Genomic DNA, 24,082 nt, shown 5'->3' with positions numbered 1-24,082 from the left:
CTTGATTATTTTTTAAAATCTTATTTTTAAAATATTCATCTAAATAGAAAAGATAATTAAATTATAAAGAACTATTAAAAATTATGCGTAAAAAAATATATCAAATTGAGCGATAGTTTGAATGTTATGTATTATCATAATACGTCAAAAGAAGAATATGTCTCTTCTGAGACAGTCTCACGAATTTTTATATGTGAGACGGATCAATCCTACCGATATTCATAATAAAAACTAATACTCTTAACATAAAAAGTAATACTTTTTCATGTTTGATCCAAATAAGAAATTTGTTTCACAAAATACGACCCGTGAGACCGTCTCACACAAGTTTTTGCCTAAAAAAATGGTCAAAACGTATTTTTGTCCATTTATATATTATAATTTTAATAACTAAAAATGGAATACGATTAACAATATTTAGATCGTAAATATAATTACCTTTTCCAATATATAATATCCCAAAACATTACTTTTAACGTTGCATTGCCCCACATGCAAATCACAATGTATCCCAGACATCCAATTCACATTTTATAGTGTTGCCAGAAGATATCCAATTTCCATCCTAAATTGGATTCGAATAGTGGTGAACAAAATAATCTTCACAGAAAGAAACAACTCAGATATTGGAAAAATAGTTGCAACTCAAACTATGCCACAAAGCACAATAAGTCATCAAACTCGCCTCAACATGCTATACAAAATCAATATAAAAGGTAATTTACAAAGATAAAAAAAATTATTAGGAAAAAAGCTAGTAAAGCCTGAAGGTGGAAAAGATATAAACGGGGGAGGGGAGAAAGAAAGCTATACAATTTATAATGTACAAGTGAAAATAACTCAACTCCGGCGAAAATGACTTCAACCAATCGTAACCAACACATATCCTCTCATTTTGTGGCATACGATTGCGATAAAACTTTGTATCCTTGATTAACGCGCGGCATTTACTTTTGCTTAGCCATGCCTTCCATTCGAATCAGATGTAATTGTTGCAGGAAATTTTTTATGACTTGGTTGTGTTGGGGGAGGTGGTAATGCATATGTAAGACTAGATGCCGAACTTTCGATGAGACCAGCAACTCCAGCGGCTGAAGTTTGAGCATTTGAAGGAAGAAAAAGATCATGCCTTTGATCTTTATAAGCATTCCAAATCTACAAGAAAAAATTATACCACATAAACACAAAAATAGTGATGATGATTTTGAATAAGGAATTGCATCAAATAAAATTTAGACAAAACACTTCGATTTTGAGATAGATTCTTGACCACAGAATCTTTATTTTGATCATTGATACCTCTATATATTAACCACACTTCACCTTGCGTTGAGTATACACCTCTATGCACTCCAGCTTTCTTTACGTTGTCACAACCAAGAGAAACTAAAAACACCGAAGCAGCGACTCTAAACCACTCTATAGTATTCTACTCTAATATCCAACAAGAGAGAAAGATCTGAATCATGATGTCGTTCTCATTGCTTTGTAGCTCTATAGATATAAAACAAGTACACGATCTCCGGGAACTAGAAGAAGTCATCCACGAGCGAATACTATAAAATCCATCCATGAGCCTAACTTATATACCCCCTTGCAATTTGAAACAAACTAATTGGAAAATACATTTATGCAAATGTATATGCTGTGTTTGGAGTTAAAAAACCCTTCAATCCATTTGCAAGCTTCCCGTTTCAATCCTGTGCACGTCATGATCTCCAGGAACTAGAAGAAGTCATCCACAGGCAAACACCATAAACTTCTTCCTCGAGCCCAAAATATCCCCTTACAATTTGAAACAAACTAATAGGAAAATACAGTCATGCAAATGTGTGCTATTTTTGGAGTTGAAAAAACCCTTCCATCCTATTCGCAGGCTTCCTATGCATCAATGCTTTATTTAAGACAAATTCGATCATTGGCTTCACATGGATGAACCGCGTGAAAGTTGTGCATAATGTAGTACTAAACCATATTTTAGCACAATTCTTCCATAGAGAAACAAAGTACTTTACTACTTTATAATGAACTCATATAGCAACTTGGATAAACCTATTTGTAGAGTGATGATGAATACGGGTAATTGTGACAGTATCTCATTTTGCAATGGTGCTTGCGCAAGCCCACAGGGCATGAGACTTGCTTTGATACAAAAATTTGAGAAGGGTGCTTCTCAGGACTTTTGTGAACGTTACACTTGCTTTTGCCCTAATACTTTATCAATCATTCTTCTTAAACACGGTTTGTTCCTGTTTATATCATCACTATTGTTGTACGCTTTTACCAAAGAAGTTATCAGTGTTCGGTAGCTTGTATATATATATATATATATAAAATCATAATGTGAAATTAGTTCAAGTGAACATGAAACACTATGAGCGAGATTGGAGCTTAGGATGGATCGTAAAGAATCAGCCCAAGTACTTTGGAATTAGCTCAAAAACAGATCAACAATATATTAATCCCTCAAATTTAATAAAACCCTTGATAAAGAAAATTTTGAGATAGGCTTCAACGAATAAGCGTGCATATAGATTCAGGAGTCACAACTTACATCGGAGGCATCTAATATGTCGCGCACTTTGGTACAGTAGGCCCCTTCTATTGCAAATGCGTGCAAAACCTTCACAAATATAGCAAAGGGTTACAACCATAAACACCAGGAAAAATAATTTGCTAAAGTAAAACCATCACGCTGTTCAGAACATCTTGAATAGCTCGTCGTTTGAGTACACTTGAAATTTTTACCCAATCCACAACATATAGAAAATAATTTTGGAAGGTGAATCTAACCATTCATCACGAAAACTACAAGAAAAATTCTATCAACGGGATAGAGAGACCTTTTCTCAAATCACATCACATATGAGAAAAGAATTTGATATGTGAATTATTGCTTCTTTCACCATATTAGCAGTTAGATTAGACAACTGCACAAACACCGCTGAATCATGCACCATTGCAATTCATATACTTGACACTGTTTGCTGAAGCGCTTCTACCCGAATGATCTCCTTGGAGAAAAACATGCCAAGATTTTTTTTCTCCATTTCATCTGGCAGTTGACTCACAACGTGTTTGTCTATAAAGCACTTCACCTTTTAAAAGTTTGCTGCTATAAACTTTTTTACCCTAAAACTTTTTTGCAACCATCAGAAGAATAAATCATGCCAAAAATGAATTGACAAACTTCGGACAAAATCATCATACTTTGATCAACCAAAAATCGATTCTCAAACCATATGGTTCCATTCAAGGAAAAATAGAAACGGACTCCGAAAATTTTTTCAACAGTCATAGTTCAGTTCATAGAAATTAATCATTTAATGCTGAAACAAATACAAGCAAAGAACATCTACAACATGGTAAATAAACGTACTTAAACAAAATTAATTTCAGGGGGGATAACTGCTTAATCTTGATATGTGGCAGTGAAAGTAAAACTTCGTTGTTTCGAAGGGGTAAAGAGCAATTTGCTAAACTTTAAAACTGAGGTAGATAAGCTCCCTACAAAATGAAGGTAGATTTACCTTTAACCAAATAACATATTTAAAATATAAAATCACTCTGATTTCAACTGGATAAATCATAATATTGAGTTTAAAGCTTCACATACGAGCATAAACCTGTAAAGTTGGAATCCTTAAAAGGGCCATTATGAAAGCTATTATTTGACTAGTACCCACCTCAATTGCAAGAACTCGGCCAATCGATGCTTCTGACTCGTTCCAATTCAGTTGTGAGGAAAGCCCGTTTCTCACCCCAGCTCGCCAATCAAGAAGACCAAGAAGAACTTCCACAAGGCCAACCCTAGCACAATCATATTAAATATCACTATTGAAACACGATAGATGCGATAGAAGCATCGTGAAGCATGCATCAAACCCCTAACATATTTATGGAAATACAATGAGAGGCCGGACGTTTACTCACTTAAGACCCTGAGCAACAAGTGCATCTCTTGCTCGATTTCCCGCACCTACTACACGCTTCAGAGTTTCAAGAGCAAGAATGCTTCCACCTTGCCAACCAATTGCTTTCATCAGAAGTGGAACCACCTGGAATCAAGAATAAGAAAAATAAGGCATGTAACCAGACTATGAAAATTTTTGCACATCACATATTCAAAAAATAACACATACCTGGGGTGTACCAACACTAGTAGCTGCCATAGCTTCTGCACAAGTGGTGCTACCTGCAAGTTGGTGTAGGACACGCAAACAACTAAGGCGCACTCGCTCCTGAGGAGTCTGTGAAATTTTCTGAACAGAATCGTCCTCAGGCAAAAAGGATTCTGAAGTCATTGCTTCTCTTCTTCCTTCATAAGCTACTGCTGAAACTAGTTTCGGTACATAACCTAGATATCCAACATGATCAGCGAGAGCAGGGTATACTCTGAGTAATGAGACCAAGGAAGCAGAAAGAAGCAGAGGAAGCTCGGTCTCAACAACTTGCCCATCATAATGTGTACCAGCAAGGGAAGAAAGATACTGATCGAGCAGTCCCTCAAGAAATCTCTTCGGATTTCTAAGTGGAAATTTGGGATCTTTCAGAAATAATCTGACATAGATTCCCCCAACCTACACATCAAGAGATGCTATGAGTCAAGAAATGAATAAAATTCAGGCGTTCTTGGACTGACTTGATGGATCACAATGATACCTGAGGTTCGTCTCTCGTTTCCTTTTGGCCAGACGCCTGTTCAGGCACATCCCAATCAACAACACGTCCTTTCATCTGTTCATGATACAAATCTGAAGCCATCGTCGCAATTTGAGCAGACAGTGATGCCGCCATTGCTGGAGTCCATACAAGTTCTGGAGTTTCTGTTGTTTGTTCAAGAGCATTTACAACTGCTTCTCCAGGACCATCCCTGATTATAGAGATAAGACCATCTGGCAGAAACCTGGCCAAGGTAATAGCAACTCTAGGTCCATGCATTGTCTGCCCAACAAGCTTTCCTAATAATGAGGCAGCCGCTGCTCTTTGCTGCAAAGGAATTTCATCTACAGAACCTCTCCATTTTAGAAAATCATAGAAAAGCTTCTCCTAGAATACTTGCTGTTAATAGGATGCTATACCTTGTAATGGCAAGAGAAGTTCAAGTATGTAAACCACCCCACCATACTTTGCAGCTGCCCATGCGAGCTCTGGTGTGCTTGCCAAGGCGTAGAGAACGTGCATAACTCCTTCACGACAGGTGGGAGACGAGTGAATCATCTGCAATAAAAGAAGCAGGCTAGAGCTATCTGCAACCATTGCCTCCACGCAGGGAGCATATGTTGTCAGGCGTGACAGAACAGTTAAGCATAACAGAGGAATATCACTTTCTGAAGCAACTGGGAGAGAAAAGCACTCAAAAAGGGGTAATAACTTTTCCTTTGAGGACACAACAGAAGCTAAGTTGGGATTCTTTGTCAAGACGTACTGGAAGTACAAAAGCAAAAGCGTCAAAGTCAGCTATAATTATAAACTGTCAAGCTAAGCAAAACTACAAGATGCATACCTGAAGAGATACCAGACCGTACTGAAGTTTCTTGACTAACTCTATCTCCTCTGTGCCCATGACTTTCCCACCACTAGAGGGTGAAGAATCACAGGTAGAGTCCTGCTCAACAGATGATCCAGAGTTTATATCATCATTACCCTGAATATCTAAACCTTCATCTGATACTTTATTCACTTGATGTGATATAAAATCGACAAGGGCCAAACAGAAGATCTCAGGCTCAGTGATTTCAAAGTCTGGTTGATCATTGTAGACTCTCAAGTACACATTTCCAACATAGAGTTCTTTTGACAATTCTTCGTAAATAAATGAATGTGAATCTTTAAGGTCATATGAACCATCAGGGCCATGCAGTGCACGCTGTTCTTCCACAAACGTCAAAAGTTCGGCTCGCGTCAAGGAGTTCCAAATTATCTACAACCCAAAGGTAACAGTAATATCAATATTTGCTTATAGAATGTTGTTCTTGACATTAGCACTTGATTCATCATGCATCAAAATGTCTTCAAACTGAAACGCTGTTAGTATCACTAACACAACCGCTTCTCAACCAAAACCTATAAGTTGGAAACAGATTTCTGTATGCAGCATCAGGACAACTATTTGTACAATCGATAAATAAAAAAATCATAAAACTGGTGTAAGAAACAATTTTCAGCTATTCAATCAGCAGTAAGAAAACAAACAATTGAATCGGGTAAGGATGTCACTGACAGCTAATTGCATTAAACATCAACCAGCTTCGTCATTGCAAAATCTGATTTTTGTCCTTGCAACTATTACATGTTTAGATCACTAGGCATGAAGTTTTTTTATTAGGGTTTTATTCCTGTGCTATCCTCGTTATACAGCTTCACACCAAGGGATAAATGTAACAAGATCAAGAGGACATAATGAGATATTTCAATAGACATGCAGAATATTCAACTAATTTCATCATTATTTTTTCTCACTATTTTTAGTGACACAAAATGCAGAAAAAAAACATTACTATATTACACATCTGAGAAATACAACTTCTTAAAGAGCTCTGTAGTTTCATGATAGCAGTTAACATGCAGATTGTAAAATATTTAATGCCAACAAATTACAGAATGCTATATTATTTGTAAAAGGAAAGATCAGCAACAATACCTCAGGAGATTCCAAGTTTGAGTTTAATGTGGCTAAAAGATCTTTGGGTGATTTATCTTTCAGCATGCTTGAAAGTTTAGGAGTCAGCAAAGCTCTCAAGGCATCAGATGCAGCCTGGTTATAGGGAGTTGGTGTCTCACTGGTCTCTAAACCAATAAGCCTAGACAATGCATAAGACGCTTGTACAGCATGGGAATTCTTTGCTATTTGAACACTGGTTCCAACACCATGAGCATCTGTCTTATCCGATTCCTCTGCAGTCGAATCATACTGAAGCAACAACGGTATGAGGTACCTGAACAAACATGAGCTAATTCATGAAGTCACAAGTTCATGAAAAGGGCCAGGAATTAGTTAATGGTATAACTAGGGAACATCAACAGATAATAGTTTTTGATAAAACAGTGGAGAGCGTTTATCCAAGAAAATACACATGAAGCAGACAGAGAGTTTGGAGCCCAATTCTCGAGCTTCGTAATAACAATTTACAGAGCTCACCTAGAATAATGACAAGTCTTCAAAGAAAAATAGGCTCAATATTAAGGCCCAAAAAAGCCACAAACAATCAAATTAAATTATGAAATACTGAATAAAGAGCTATATCTCATACTAAAGCATTGATGGAGGCACTGACAATGCAAAAAGAAGCATAAAACAATCTCACTTACCACAACACACCAGCCTTCAGTAAAGCGTCTTGAAAGTCAGAGGATACAGAAACTCTAGCAACAGTCTGAAGGGCAGCATCGACAGCAGCAGCCACAAGCTCAAGTTCGGTGCAATGAACGATGTCCTCAACCAGTCCAGAAAACTCTAACATCTCAGTTCTGGCACTTTCAAATTGACTCAAAACTGAGAGAGTTCGCATTATGTTTGCAACAATGGTGGTGGATGGTTCATAAGCAGGAGTTGTTGGTTGGACCACACACATGCATCGTGAAAGAAGAGTTCCAAGAAGTGGTATCCCACCATCTCTAACAAGCTCTTCACCGTTTAACGAAGAAGATGCACACCTGAAAGATGTGACGGGTATGGTGATAAACACAGCTTATCGAGTACAAACACAAACTGCTGAAAAAAGACAGGAACGGTTAACCAAATGTGGACGATGAACTTACGTTAGCCAGACAAGCTCAGAGGCCGCAACTAAAAGCGGTGCTCGGTCAGATGATAAAAAATTGTTGTCAGTTGAATCGACTGTAATGGCATTTAGCAGCATTGGATATCCAGCGTATTTAAATGGCATCAATAAGTTCCCATATCGCCGGTATAGGATGCACTGGCCCTTTAGTAGCAGCAACAATCTCCAAGTTTGGGGGCCTTGCAACCCTTGCATGGTCACCTAGAGGAAATCAATCAGAATTCGTAAAGTCGCCAAAGAAAACACAATCTAAGTGGCAATTATGTCTTAGCAAACATTTTGAATATAAATCACCCCAAACAAGACAAAAGTAAATAACAATATTCTTACCCACCCACCTCCAAAATACACTGTCAACATAAGCCAATAAAAACCAAAAGGAATGAGAGGACATCAAATGAACATGAGAAAATGACAACAATAAATAATGAGATTTACTTTCTTAGAATACTTGTTAATGGAAATTTAGGAAAAATTGAATATTGGAGGTTAAAATAGACATTTTACAGCTTCCATTAGGTAATTTTTACACATAAATTCGGCATGTGCAAACATTTCAGAAGTGAAAGAGAGATGATTGTGATTTTCTAAGAAATGTATGCTACAATAGAACACCAGCACTTTCTGTTACATCTTAATACCAATACCCTCCTTTCGAACAACAGCCATTAAAGTTTGACTTCCCTCTAAACTTTTGGAAATGGTAATGCCAACACTACCACAGATCAGTACATGTACAAAAAGTCACAAACTAATGTACTTATGATCAGAAAACCACTTTCATCATCAATCTCACCTACTGTGAGAAACCCATATCTAAAATCAAATCCAATGAAACTAAAACAAGCATGCCTCACATCAATTTGATATCAGTTAAATGCATTCTCATCCGTCGTTCTGCTCAATCAAGTGTCATCACCAAAATATAACGAAACAGACGACATCCTTTGTCAACACTTTGTTACTCCTGTTAAAGCCATTAGGTCTATCTATTTCCCTGACTTATATACCACACGTCTTTCACCAGGTACAAAAAATCAACAAATTTGGAACTTTGTATCTATTGCAGCTTTTCATAGATTCTTATTCACCAGTCACATAAGCAGTATAGGGGTGCTGGTAACAGTAACATTAAACTTTAGAGCGATTGGTATACTAGAGCCAACATTCATAAACCAAACTGGTCATCCGTGGACCAGGTAAGAGGGGGGGCATAGACAATGGAGCAAACTGCTTAGTGTTATCAGAGAAGGTTGAAAGAGAGTACATGGTACTTCAATGTCCTTTGAATAGAAAAATGGAATTTTCTTCTATGAATCAATCAAGATCATTAATTTTTTTTTTATAAGAAACGATATTTTATTAATGATATGATAAGAACAATTACATCAGTGGACCAGAATGATAAGAACAATTACATCAGTGGACCAGAGGTCCACTATCATGAAGTACATATCACTAATTTGAATCAAGATCATTAATTTACGCCAACATAAAAAGAGTATGTCACTAAATTGAAAACAGTGCATATCTAATCCTCGAAGAAGAGCGCAAAAAAGCTTAAAGATAAAACTTGTATGAAATTCATAAAGGCATGGTCATGTAATTTAACTTGAATCATTTGGCACTCAATAAACTGAAGGGATCTCCAGTTTGTTTCCTAAAAAGAACTGATAAGAATGCTCTTGTTAATAATAATGTTAATAATAATAATAATATGATGATGATGATAACAACAACAACAACAATAATAAACAAATAAAAGTCTCAGTATGTCACTGATGGCTTTGCTGTTACAATTACATAATCACAAAATGATGTTTGGAAACAGAGAGTAGAGACCTTTTACTCTAATGTTTGTCATATGTGAACATTTATCCAATTTCAAGTTTTACTTAACAAATTTTAAGATTCTTGGCTTGAACAAAACCAGATAAGAACAAAAGCACTTTGTGAATGCCGCTGAAGCATTTAACAATCCATAAATGTATCAAAAGGTTAATTTTTCTCTCATAGATTATGACCATTAATTCCCTCTGAACTCTGAAGAACTAGTGCACACAGGTACAAATTATACCTATGAAGTTTATGGTAAGACTAAACATCTTCAAGATTCATTAGCTGAGATAAACCCATAAATAAACACACTTGGTTTTCATATTTAAGGTTCAGAGCATTATATTTAGGGTTTATCTTTCTCCTAGTTTTGATGTCCGTAACAATGACAATGACAATGAAATTCTTCATTTATTTTATTAACATTTTTCTTTTCTTTTTGTTTTTTTATATGTTTGATTGGCATTTTTTCCATTTCAATCAATCAGGAGCTCTTTTGATCCTTTTTTTTTTTTGAGTACTAAGCATCATACCTATTCCCAAGACTCATCAAACTCTCACCACTACAAATGAACATAGCCACCTATAATCATCGATATATGCAACAAAAAATTTGGTGAAGCTACAGTCTACTACATCAAATGACAAACAAAAAATTTGGTGAAGCTACAGTATACTACATTAAATGACAAAAGTATATAACAAAGTCACGAGATCCTACATCAATGGCCTATCAATATGAACAGCCTATTTTTTTGACGAGAAGCACGGTGTACAAAAATCCAAAAATTTGAACTAAATGTGAAATAAGATCTAAAAACTTTTCTTTGATGCTTAACACTACAAGTCCCCAGTTTTCAACTTTAGAAATAAAAATGGGTTTTACACAAGGCCATTGTTCTAGGAATACCTGCAGGCACTCATATGCTTTCTGAACTGCCAAGAACTTCTCCCTCCCTTCAGGATTTTTGTCAGGATGGTACTTCATTGCAAGTTTCCTATATTGTCTCTTGAGCTTTTCTTCATCAATATATTCGATCTGTTTCAGAAGATTAGGGATCTCATCCAACTCCAAACTTTGATTTTTAGGGGCATCATCTCTGGATACATCTTCAATGGATATCTCCAGTATTTTGCAAGCCTGTTCTTCAGAAAGATCCATTGGTCTTCGGCTTAACTCCTCACGCCACATAACTAGCAATGACTGCAAAAACTCGACATGCTCAACAATAGGCCAATTAGGAAATCTAATTTCATCACACAAGTTTCGGAGATAATAACGGTGACACCACATTTCATCTTTGAGCTCTGGATACGTCACTGGAGGCATTGGAGCATAATCATACAACGAATGACAATGTTGCGGTAATTTTTGAGGAAAATCACCGAGATGCTGAAGAACCTGAATGAGAAATGAAATAATAATTCAAGTAACTGTAACAATTGTTTAATTCACAGATGACTCGAGCATAATATTCATTTGGAAGTAAATAGTAAGAACACTAGCGGGGTGGATATACAACTACCTGATGGATAAGATTTTCTGCCCGCATCTTATGTGTCCAAATGATCTCAGGAGTGTCAGAATCAGAAACCATTGCTGCCACAAATGCAACTGGCCCACTACGCTCCAGTACATAGAGCAAAGACTCTGGTAAGAGGCCACCTAAAACACTACGTTTTGCCAAAACCAGAGAAGAGGAAACTGTGGCTTCTTCACCACCATGAAAGGCTTGATGTATATGTGTTACTGAGAAAAGTTGTGCGATTGAAAGAAGATTAGATCCAGGGTATGCGAGGGCGAAATAAAATGCGCCAGTACTGTACAGTCTAATCATTGCCTTGGGATTCCTGGTAACGATATCCTTTAATAAAGTAGCAGATGCTTCGACAATCGTTGGTTCACCAGAAAGTAATGCCTGTGAATGAAATAACGTGGCAATTAAACTTTAATACAATTTCTTCACAAAAAAAAAAAAACAATGTCGTGCAGCATCCATTCATCTTAAAACAAGAGTCAAAGTAAATCTCCACAACAAAAATAGTAAGGGTAAATTATGTCTATCTCTATCAAGCCCCAAGTATGGCACAAAAACCTCCCGTCCAAAATCATATTTACATCCAGTTCCTTGAGGTTAAACTTCTACATTTCGTATGAATTTCATACAAGGCATTTACATCCACCTACTCTCTGAAGATACCTCTACTTCCCTCATAACTATGATTTTGGAGGTGATTGGTGTACTATGGACGTCGCCTTAGTCAAATAATGTAATTGAGCTAAATCCTGAAGGAAAAAAATATTATACTTCACCTCCAAAAGATCTAAGATCTAAGACTACAATTAATAAAGCTTACAAAAATAGTAAGGGTAAATTATGTCTACTCTAGGAAATATTATCTTAAGTGTGTGTTGCATGTAATGCCTTTCTAACTTTGAGGAGGGTAACATCTCATGCAAGCTTGTTGTAAATATTGAGTGTTTAATCTTTAGTCAGCAGTCAATAATATATATTCAGCATCAAATGCAAAAAGAACCTCATGTAAGTGACAGTCGTGTGATCAACTTTGTGAGCATGCTGCATGCCATAGTTTTCGGGACATTTACTTATTCTCAAGTCTCTCAGAGTATTGCTCCAAGTGTGTGTTAACAACGTCTTCATAATTAAGCAAATCTTAAGCGATAAGAGACAATTATCATGATGAAGCAGAAGGCCGACATCAATAATTTTCGATAGCAACACAAAATTAATTTAGTATAATAACATCTTGAATACAAGAGCAAATAACTCAGTGCTGTAATTTCTGGCTAAGATAAAGCAACCATGTGTTCAACATAACTCTGCATTAACTAGATTCAAGCTACATTTCGAGAATCTACAAGCCAACTGAAACAATATAATAAACCAGTATATGATATAAACGCTTTTTAACATTACTTGCGCGATATGTGGAAGACACCGTGGACTTGATAAAATCCTTTTTACTCTAGGTGTGGGTGTTACGATCTCTCCTGCATCATCTATATCTGAATGAGCTGCTACCATGCTTTGTAATATGGATAATGCCACCTGTCCTACCTGAACAAAGTGACAACCATCTTAGAAACATAAGACAAAAAATAATAATATGGTCAGATTAAAAAAAATAGAACTTCTTCAAGGTTCGTTGCTGTCACACCTTCCTCGCACAGCTTGTTATACATGCCACCTTTCCAGATAGAATTACTGAAACTATATTGGTCCTTAACCTCTACTATTTACTGGTTGAATGTGGCCAGCATTTCTTCATGATTTTTTCGCAATTTTGGCTAGATTTCCCGTATTTCACTAGTTAAACAGGACAAGAAGAGACAAAAAGAAGTCTTTTCCAGACGAGCAATGCACTAAAGAACCCTTTCATCGAGTATTCTAGTTATTTGCAATGTTAACATTCCAAGAAATATTCAAGCCATGTACTATTACGATTATCTCAATGACAGTCAAAATCATGAAAATTTTCTTTAAAACACTCATTTTCTGGGAACTTAAATCAGCAGAGATTTGTAGATCAACAAAGAGTATGCATCTCTTTGGCATTTATTCCAATGTGCCTCAAAATTTGGAAGTCTGACGCTATGTAAGAACGAATAATTTCCATTTAGCCACCAAATCATTTCAAGAGTGTTAGATTTCGTTTTGAGAGTTTTAGGAGGAGTTCAGGGAAGCATTTTCGGAGAATGTTCGGGGAAATAAATTTTTTTTTGGGTTTTATTTTTAGAATGTTCGGGGAAATAAATTTTTTTTTTGGGTTTTATTTTTAGAAAAATAAAGTTGTTACTGCAGATGTTAAATCATGTTGGGATGGTTGAATAAAATTATTATAAATTTTAAAATAGCATATTTTGGATTATAATAAATAATAGGATGATCAAGGAAATGATGAAAAAGTTTAATCAAGAGTAGTAATTACATTGATAGATGTGAAAAAGGATGGAAATTCTCATTTTGGGAAACGAAATAAAAACAAAAATATAATGATAGCATCTGTTTTTGTTTTGCGAAATGAGACAATGATTTGGAAAAATGAAAACATGCATAGTATAATTTTTTTACCAAATGGTACATCTTCCATCAGGGTACCAACCGTTTCCCACATCTCATGTTTCGGATTGCCATCTATTCATTTGAAAGGAATATACTGAATTAAGTATGATATTGAACCAATCAATAAAATAAAATATTGTCCAATATTTTCATCACCAATCATGTGTCACTGATGGGTATATATATCTATCAATTAGATGATAATATTAACAATGAATAATAAATTATGTTAATACAGTTTTAAAATAAAATGCCGCGCTACATAAAACAAGGGGTGGGCTTATAGAACAACAATCCTTTAAGAATCAGCAAATTTTATTCCATTTCAAGTATCACTAGAGTAACATATTCTAAATAAACCAGAAAGAACTCATGCACAAGAAAGTAGTCAATTAGTAGCCATTAGTGATAGAGCTCCACCCACGGTAAAGGAACTAGAAGAATCCTAACAAGCAAGAAAACAATGGAAGCATTGACAAAGAAGTCTAACCAGATCTGCAGCCATCATCATGGAAATTGAAAATGCGTTTTATATTAAAATAAAATAAAATTTAAAGATTGAGTTAAATTACCAAGACTCGTTCACTTTTGACCATGAATTTGCAAAACCCTTGAACTTGATCCTGAAAGTCTTCTTTAAAATATTCTAAAATAACAAAGAAGATAAAATATACATAACAACCATCATTTGGTATTTCTTCCTAATGCTCCTGCCCCTCGATCAAATCCTATTTCATTAGGGGATTAAATGCACAACATTTTCTATTATCATAAATAAACAATATTTCGGAACCATCAACTAATGGTTACATTCACTATCAATCTCATTGAATCTATGTTAATATCCATTGCTCAAAACTAAAAGTCACTAACAAGACATGTATAGAAATTTGAAATCGTGATAAATAAAAAAAACTAGGTAATGGAGGTCCAACCATTTTATTGGGGAAAGCCGGAATAATTTACTCAATTTGAATTGTGTTTACTAAATAAAGGAAATAGTAAATTTCCAAAGAATCTTACCTGGATCGCAGTAAGAACGGGAACTCGAGTAGCCATTGCCCACCGGAGTTCACGGATGTCTCTTAGTCTCTTCCAGTCTGCCATCCCAGACGCCAAGCACCTGGTCGTCCAATGAATTTCTTTTATCGCCCAACATCTTCTAATTGCATCCTTCTCCACTGGCCCAACTTTAACATTATTATTGTCTATGATCATCCATTCCTTTAATGGTTCCATAAAAGCAGTGGCAGCAATTAAGTTAGACTGCAGGGGTATAGCAGTTCTTTCAGAAGTCTCGTGAACTACTGTTAGTAAATCAACCGCAAGCACACAACCTCCTACCAAGACACAGGCCTCTACGTTCATTAAAACCTTCATCAAAACCTGCTCATGGAAGGAAGCATTAACTTAAAAATCAATAAAAAAAAATTAATAATATTTCTGCCAGTGAAATATTTTTAGAATCGTCTGTGAATATTATTATGAATCTTTCTTGCTCATGATACCCTAAGACACCATCACTGTACCAAGTTTTTACCCTTTATACGTTCTTCATTTAATCTTTTAAAGCGACCTGCACATAAGAGATTCTAAACTTACAAAATAAGATCTGATTTTAAGAATTTCGCAATAGTTTGAGAGTCGACTAGCCCTTCTGCTCTCCATTTTATTTCTTTTATTGCAGACAGCTGAAGTTTTGCAGTATTTTCGAGATCATATTCCCACAGTTACCATAACCAAACATGTCTCAATCCCTAGGCCTGCGTTTGTTTCCTGTCTTAAAAATAATATATATTATTCCTCTTTCCAGAAGATAAGCCTAACAGTTTTCCATCATAGAGCAGTAAGATGCACTAATCTTTCGAGATTGATTTTAGATTATATTAATTATAAACTGGCCTTCGATCAGGGTTAAATCATGTGAGCTGGAAACTGAGAGACAGCTACTTTATTGGGGAAGGGAGGTAGCATATTTACCTTCAAGAGAAGCAGAAGCCGGTGTCGTAGAGCTCTATCATTTGTCCTGTCCAAGAGTACAGTCACATGAGCAGTACCCTCAAACGCGCCTATCAAACTGTGATGCTCTTCATATACAATGGCCATAGCCCTTGCACAAAGCTCCCTGACAGAAGAACCTCCCCCTCCTCCAAAACCATCTAATCTTCCCATATGACACCAATCATCTGAGGGACCCATTTCATCCGGAAAAGCACCATCTATGGTCAGGCCCGTGTCTGCATCACACAGGAATCGATGGTAAAGTGCTCTGAAAAAAGCAACAGGATCACGCAGTGGAAAGTCCTGAGCCCTGCCGCTGCTGCCACTCTCAAGAAGCAATCGCAAATAATATTGACCCACACAAACTTCTTTGGCCAAGCTGGGGTACCTCACAGAAAATTCTGTGTAGTTCCATGAAATTTGTGGCAGACATTCTTGCACGCTGATACTTTCCTCAGATCTACCGCCAGGAACAATATCTTCAGTTCGTTCCTTCTCAAGGTCCAGTTTATGAACCTCAGCCTGCAAAGCCTCTCTCAATTCCTGTCTAGTACGCTCATTCCATATCAAATCTGCACGATTATGATCAAGACCAAAAACTCGCCAAAAATCAGGCCAGTTTAATATCAATCTTCCACATCCAACAAGAGAATTCTCCAAGAACACCTGGGCTGGAGCAGGAAGGCCTGGATTCTCGGGCTCAGATGAACCAACATCAGAATCAACTTTGCTCATAACACTTGTAGCAACTGATTCACAAGCATCTGCAGGGATATCAGAAGAAGAAATGTCCTGTAACTGATCCGTTGGAGGGATCCCTACAACCGGGAGCTTGTTAGAAAAGTTTTCCATCCCCTGAGTTAAAGAAGGACGAACAGATTGAACCAGCCCACTGTTTGAATCTCCAGCAGACTTTTGGTAACCATCTGAACTTCGAAATGGGTAAGGACTTGTCGGATGTGTTTGCTCAATAACTTCCGCAGCATTGACAGACGGAAGAGAGTGTCCTTGAGATGGTATTGCTTTTCCAGGACGATTCCTCCTTTGTTGAAGTAGTCGTCGCTGTCTTCTGCTCATCAAGGAACCTTCCTGATTAGATACATCATCTAATGAAGTAGCCTGAGATCGTGTATGCAAATAAGCGACCAGCCCAGGTGGCAGAACTCTAGATAACAAATCAAGAGCAGGTTGATAAGAATCTGCCCACAGAGCAACAAGTTGTCGGCTGACATCACGTCGCTCTCCAGCAGGAAGGTAAAATCCATGTAACAAATGCCTCAGCAGCGCACCATCACGTAAAGCAGCATCCCTCATTGATTCGGCTGCAACAGCATCTTCTTCTGCTATCGTACGCATAACTACTGCAACAGTCTCTCGAACACTTTCCGCAGGATGTCCAAACAGAGCAAACAAACGACGACGTAACCCAGCCACAAGGCGTAGTAATTCAACAAAAACTGTGTATTGGGTTGTTTCACCGTGCGGTTCACATATCATTGCTTCAAAAACTTCAACAACAGTCATGGACAATAAAGGTGAAACTGACATGGGCTTTAATCTGTTCACAAGGATAATTAAGTTACTATGATCAGAAAATAATACAGATTTGGTGTGCATGATTGTTGCGTGCTGTTCTCCTTTTGTATCAGATAATATGTTTGCATCCCCAGGACCACCACCAATCAGCAGAGCAACAAGCCCAGCCGTTTCAGCAGCTACTCCCTCGGAACCATTTCTAAGCAGTCCCATTATTCTTCCAACAGCGGCAGGAAATGACATAACATGTGAAGCAGCACTGCGCGAAGACAGCAACCTCCGTAAGCATGCAATGAAACCTATCACTGTAGCAGCTGCTTTAGGAGATGGAGGAGGCAAAGGTGGGGCTTCCGGAGGAAGATTAGGAGCAGCAGGAAGCAACGTAATCAAGGCCATCAAAGTCACCTCAGGTACTTCAACATTGGGGGGAACACCACTAAATGGAACACATGCATTAAATTCTCTTATCCTACGCCACAGTTTAGCTCTTGATCCAGGAATTGAGCCTCCTTCAGCCACAGCGTCTTTCGCAGCTGCAGCCAGGTATTTCAAATGCATGGTAGCAAATTCAGTCTCAACAAGGAGCTGCTGCTGACTTAAGGGATATTGCAGACATACTCTGCCACAAGGAGGATCGATTCGATGGCCAGGCATCGTCATCCTGGGTAAGACGGGCACTGGATATTGACCCTGCACAATCGGAGCTATACCATATTCAAACAAATTTTGAATTAAGCTTGTTGTTTACACTCAATACATGTCAATTGCAAACTGGATGTACATTTTTAATGCAATATATAAGGAACAAGTCAAACCATTTAAAATTAACTAGAACTCACTGTAGTCAGTCAACTACACATGCAGAAACAGTTGGAACAAAATTACCAATTAAAAATTATTTGACCACCTAACAGCACATATACCTACTTCGGATTGCAAAACATCCCGAACTGCAGCAAGTAAGCTATCACGAGAAGCACTAGCATACACCTGAAATATCATCACATGTTAGCAACTCTGTTTGCTTTCCAATGAAGTAAAATTTAAGTAACTTTTTTCATGATAATATTTGGTATGCTTGTAAGCCAAAAATACTCACATGAGTAGGACATCCATCATTAAATTCAACAGCAAACATCTGTGGCTCCTCAGCTAATCGAACAAGAGCACTAACAGCGGATAGAGGACGAACAATAACAGCCTTCAAGCATTCAGAATGAAAAGTCACACTTGATTAACAATTCCATCTAAACACACATTCAGGGAAAAAAGTTGATGGTGCAACACTAACTCATCACCATCACTCAACAACAGTTAAGAAACAGGAGAGATGCGACACACACACCAACTTAATGTGCAAATTGGCAATACTTCAGAACTTTAGTAACTAGTATGGATTCTCCTAATTTTGTTTAAAGAGTCGATGATAATAGATCAATATATATTAAATTCTGTCTCGAGCAGTGGGTTCACAAACCACCTGTGATCCCACTGAGTATCGAAGGCAATGATGTATAAAGCAACACTTCGAAATAAACAAGAGTTAAAATGCGGAACACCGTCATATAAACAAAAATAATTAAAATATGAAGCAACAAATCTATAGAAAAGACCATAACCTACAAAGAAGCTTTGAGGAAAAACCAACCAGTTTATACAGATCACTTGAATGAGTAAATTTGACATTTTTGGTTCGAAAGATTCACAAACTTTCAAAAGGCATATAAAGTGAGCAAAAATAGTTAGATACGAATGCAAATTTCTTTTACTGTGTGACGCCGGCAGTCCAAGAATGGCAGAAAGTTTTCTCACAAACAAAACACCAAGAATGGCAGAAAGTTTTCTCACAAAGAAAACATTGATTGCACATAAAGAATATCCATAAAAATTATATCATCTGAGATGCACTACAATCACATGCTTACTTCATAGTTTTCTGGACGCCTTTCAACAAGAGAAACCTTGGTAAGAATAAGTTGCCGAGATACAGCATCACCAAAGTCCCCAATTCCTCCTTTTGGTCCGAGTGCCAAAGTTGATCCAGCATAAGGTAGCATCCCATGAGCAGCAGTCCGCAATCTTGTGACGGACCAACCATCAAGAGGAGTTTCTTCCGCCCCCACAGCCTCTTTAGCTACAGATTAAATGTGTTTAAAGTTGAAATAGAAGACACGTGCAAACACGTCGTATGGATAAAACTACAATGGATCCACAAATTAAACCACTTATTAATTTTAAAACAAGATAGTAGAACATACCCCTTAGCTTCATGTACTCCGTGATGGTAAGTGATTGAGAACTGTCAACAGCTAATGTCACCCCAACCATTGCAGTTGCCGTTTTTGTCTGGAGCATGACGTTTAAGCAATGTTGTTTAGTACATAAGCATTATCAGAGGCATAATACTTGCCCAATAAAGTCAGTAAAGAACAGCATCTAGGTTCTTAACACCGTGTCAGAAAAGTTAAACCCAAAGAAATATGAAAGACAACAATTTGGATTTTCATAGTAACATATGAAATAAGGAAGGAAGTAATGTACTCCATACTAAATTTGATACGATGACAGCATTTGAAGTATCTGGAGCAGCTTGGAAAGCTTTAGATTTCCTTCCATAAAGAGAACAAAGAACAAATCCACCATGGTCAACATTTTTTCTTCCCAGACCATCAGATAAAAGAACAATGGCAGGAGAATTCATATCTCTGAAATCCAAACACCAACTAAGTTCTCCAGACTCCAAATTTATCACCTCGACTCCAGCATAGGTGACTTTCATTTTCTGCAAAAAAACAAATTCATTATTCCTGGGATTCGAAACTTTAACATGCATGATATAGTAAGATGACATGGTGGATAAGCTGCAAACTACCAAAGGTCAAAGCAGATTCTGTTATACTTCTAAAACATCAAACTCCATATAGTAAAATCAATTTAAAATAATTAGGAAATGGTCGCTAAAAGGTTACAATACTTTAGCCAAGTTTAAACTACCAACATTGCACCATGTGAACAAGGAAAATATTGTAGAATCCATCCATGTTCTTCACGTCAGATCCCCATTTATAACTCTCTACTTCCATTTCAAGCTTCAAATGGCAAGTAATATAAATTGATTTGACAACTTTCATGAAAAACATAACATCCAGCTCAAAGATACCTTGAGGTAAATACCTGCTGATTAAAATAGGGGAATGACTGATACGTGCGGAACACCAGATAGGGGAAGAGAGCTGAGAACATAAAAAACATATCCCACTAATGTTTCCCAGTTAATTTTGAAGTAAATTCAGAACAACAAAATTTATATCTCTGAATAGTTGTTATCATGAAAGAAGTCAAATTGCCGAAAGAAGATGCTCCAGAAAACTACTAGTAAAAGGTAAAGTTGGTCTCCACACAAAAGTTCATCAAGGAGACACTCAAATCAACATTAATCGATCCTCCTCTGCGTTCCCTACATACTCTTATGTGTAGCTTTTGGATATTTATACCCTATGGTTCAAAGGTCATTCAAGTACAATGGAGTTGGAAAATCAAAGAGGAAAACCTAAAGGCTATTGAAGATGAAATAGACAAACAAAATATGTATATTTCAAAGAATAAGAATAAAATTGATTTTGACGCGCAAATTATCGGATAATTGCAGATTGGTGTTCTTACAGTTTACTATATCAGTTAACATACACACTTGTAATTAGAGTAAATTTGTATCGGTACACAATGTCGGCATTTTTATAGCGAACATATACATGGGCAAACATCTTGAATAGTTCATGATTTTATTAGAGAGTTAAACAATAGGTTGAACAAAATAAAGTTATTCCAATTTCAAATAAATAAGCACAAATCGAGCCAATTTGACATATATTAATTCAAAAATGAATTAACAGTTTGTGCACAACAAATTTTACTCCATAGAATGGTTGAAACTAATGATTCATGATTACTATCGTCGGCATCTTTCTCATCAATCGAGTGAGCTTCATGCAGGCACCAAGTTTTTGCTTCAGATACCATTAATCTTCTTTTGCTTCTGTTTTTTGTCTCATTTCACAATGAATTCTACAACCTGGTCGCAGCTACTTATCTATTCCAATCTTGGTTATGCCAGCCAATTGTTCAAACAAGGAAAAGTATAATAGCAAGATATATTGCTTACTATTTTTCTATTTATCAGTCTGTGAGTAGTCCATTGCTTTAAATGAATATAAATGGAAGGGGCGTACTGACTTGGGAGCATGCCTATTGTCTTCTCCATGACTGTCAAGTGTCAACTAGGGAATACCCCTAAAAACTGAATAGGTGGAATCCTATTGTTCCAAAGAACCCACCAAAGGCATGATGTCACCCACACAACCATGGCATCTTCAATACTTCCCACTATGAAGAATACTTTTTATGCCCTTCGTGGAACCTCGCGAGCGGTGTCCATCTACACAATTTATGAGGATATCTCTAGGTTTCCTTTAAGAAGTTTTCACAATGTTATTGTGGATTTACCCTCATTTTAAACATTCATTTCACCCCACTGACCATTGTTTATCTGGCAGGTATCATTTTGTCCCCCATGTTAAAAGCCAACCAAAAGCCAAACGATACATAAGATAATAAAATTAAAATTCCCCAGTGGCATGACTTGTATGACTGAAGATGATATAGACACGGTCTTTTAATTCATTAATTAGTATAATACGCAATCCACCAATTAGACAATTAATGTCGAAGGAATAGTGAATCAATCATCCATTTTGCTAGAGGTTCTTATATATTAGAATTGTGCCTCTACAGTACTGGGGTTCGCACCCGTAAGTAAAACATTCATTCTATTTCACAGCCATTGTCACACCCGGTAAAGCCCCTATTCTCCTCTTCAACTACTTATGAGGAATCAGCTTCTCCAGGTTTAGGGATGGCAACCAACAGTAGCAGTACCCCAAATACACCAACGTATTTGTATATATTTCTCATTTTCAGGTTATAATCATGAGGACAATTTCAGCCAACAAAACAAAAATGTGTAAACCAATTTTCAAAAACACAATGCATGCAAATTAAAATTTCATATCCAACAAAATGTCAAAATATAAAGTTTATCCAGCAAAAACATCATTTGGAAAAAAAAAAGTACAGATGCTATGTTGTGCGCAGTCCCCGTCATATTTAGTTCATGCAAGTGAGAGTATAATCCAATGAAAGACCAAAAAGGATTCTCCCAATAGTTGAACAATTAATCCCTCTCTTACTTTCAAGTAACATCTAAAAGGTTTCCTCACTACGAAATAAAGAAATAGCAAAGATATTACCCAGAAACAGATATTAAGCCAGAACTTCACTTCATTTTTTATACTTACACAGGTTCTCACAGTCTTACACCAGCAACACTTATCAGCTTGCAATCAACTTCTTTTTTTAGTAGTCTAAATTCTAAAATAGATTTGTAGCATAACTTTCAGATAGAAAACGCCGCCCCTTTCTTGCATCCTATGCAATTTCTCTACAGGAATAATCAACAAGATTAAAATGAACTGGGGTTCAGTCATATCATCCAACACATTAACTTTTCTTCTAATTTTGTGTCAACTAAACTAAAAAACCGGAAAGTTCACATGAAACTCACCTATAGAAGGAGAAGAACCAATGACCAACAAATTTAAACCACATACTGGAAGAAAAAAAAAATCAGTGATCTTGACACTTACCAAAGAGACCCACTCTGAGGTCCTCCTCCGCAAATGAAGAACAGGAAATTCCACCACAGCAGCCAGCCTATTCCATCTTATCCTATGCAACTCGGTCAGTATACTCGCCCTGTATTTCGATGAAAACTTGATTGCCTTAAACTTCCCACGTCCATCAGTCCGCACACTGATACTAAACTCATTGGAATTTTCATCCCTCCCAATTATGGGAGCAGCACTTTCAAAATCACTGCCCACATCATAAGAATTGGTAACAGACAGCGTGTTCGGATCCAAAGTGATAATACTATAACTTGAAATGCAAAGAACTCTCTTGTAACGGCCCCGCCATGAGTGCTTAACCACTGAATAACGGGCCAAATACTCAGGCTCCTCGGGTGGGGCTGAAGAAGATGTGGCGGTGGGAGGTGGTGTTGTCTGATGATCGGCGGCAGCATGGCGGGTGACGGTGTCCATTTGAGGTTCGGGTAAATAACGGAGATAGTGAGACTGTGGAGGACTATGACGTAGAAAGAACCATATTCCACCTGCCGACGATGACGGCAGAGGTCTCTGCCTTGACTGATTGGCACCCAGAGCTTCAAATCTCAACCCTAGGAGGGTGATTATTGCTACGATTAATTCAAGCGATCAAAATTCAACCCACGGTACAACTGATCGAATTCCAATCCACGCATATGTATCATAAATATGTGCATAAATGTATTTTGGGAGATTGAAAGAGTGAATTGGTATCGGATTAGGGATTGATGACGGCAAAGAAAATGGCGGATGAATGTCGCCAGATGAGTACTGGTAACACGTAGAGAAAAAGAGACGTTTAGAAGAACTCCTCAGACTCGTCCATCACCAATTGATTAAAACTATTAACAAATTTAATTTCTGTAAAAATAATAATTATGAAAACTTTTCCATTTTTTTTAATTTCACAAAACTTGTCCAATTTCCAATATGTTTAATCGTTTGTGGTACACTGGTATAAAATTATGTCATATAAAATTATGTCAATAGGATAGAGTTTCCAATTATTAACATTTCGATAAAAAAATTTAAAATCGAAAAATGCTCAAATCAGTTAACTAAAATCGCAAATTATCCGAATACATGACAAAAATAAACGAATAATGTAAATTACAAC

General features: G+C 36.9%; 1 protein-coding gene across 5 annotated transcripts; it reads right to left on the bottom strand.

Annotated features, from left to right (window-relative positions):
- Positions 1-670: 670 nt before the first annotated feature.
- On the bottom strand, positions 671-23,792 carry LOC140962748 (dnaJ homolog subfamily C GRV2-like). 5 transcript variants are annotated; one of them, XM_073421715.1, is made up of 22 exons: positions 22,945-23,791; positions 19,791-20,024; positions 19,501-19,588; positions 19,168-19,376; positions 18,342-18,443; positions 18,166-18,232; positions 15,686-17,946; positions 14,729-15,091; positions 12,560-12,700; positions 11,147-11,539; positions 10,531-11,022; positions 7,762-7,985; positions 7,312-7,656; positions 6,644-6,938; positions 5,507-5,923; positions 5,082-5,427; positions 4,663-5,006; positions 4,143-4,580; positions 3,934-4,058; positions 3,687-3,810; positions 2,555-2,623; positions 671-1,155 (listed from the first exon to the last, which is right to left on the bottom strand). In XM_073421715.1, the coding sequence occupies exons 1-22, from the start codon at positions 23,398-23,400 to the stop codon at positions 958-960; spliced, it is 7,731 nt and encodes a 2,576-aa protein (XP_073277816.1). In that variant the 5' UTR covers positions 23,401-23,791; the 3' UTR covers positions 671-957. The 5 variants fall into 5 exon arrangements, with proteins under 5 accessions (XP_073277816.1, XP_073277817.1, XP_073277818.1 ...); XM_073421716.1 differs by having other exon boundaries at positions 15,686-17,932; positions 18,170-18,232; positions 22,945-23,790; XM_073421717.1 differs by lacking the exon at positions 22,945-23,791 and having other exon boundaries at positions 19,784-19,905.
- Between the last annotated feature and the right edge of the window lie 290 nt (positions 23,793-24,082).

The sequence above is a fragment of the Primulina huaijiensis genome, chromosome 17, assembly GCF_012295235.1.
Source record: "Primulina huaijiensis isolate GDHJ02 chromosome 17, ASM1229523v2, whole genome shotgun sequence".
Lineage (NCBI taxonomy): Eukaryota > Viridiplantae > Streptophyta > Magnoliopsida > Lamiales > Gesneriaceae > Primulina > Primulina huaijiensis.
The sequence above is the reverse complement of the archived record's forward strand: the minus strand, read 5'-3'. Positions and strand labels throughout refer to the sequence as shown.

Coding starts and splice junctions, on each gene's coding strand:
- LOC140962748 (XM_073421715.1), bottom strand. CDS start 23,400: ATGGACACCGTCACCCGCCATGCTGCCGCCGATCATCAGACAACACCA. Junction 11,023..11,146: donor CAGAAAATCTTATCCATCAG/GTAGTTGTATAT, acceptor TTTCTCATTCAG/GTTCTTCAGCATCTCGGTGA. Junction 2,624..3,686: donor GCCGAGTTCTTGCAATTGAG/GTGGGTACTAGT, acceptor ATATTTGTGAAG/GTTTTGCACGCATTTGCAAT.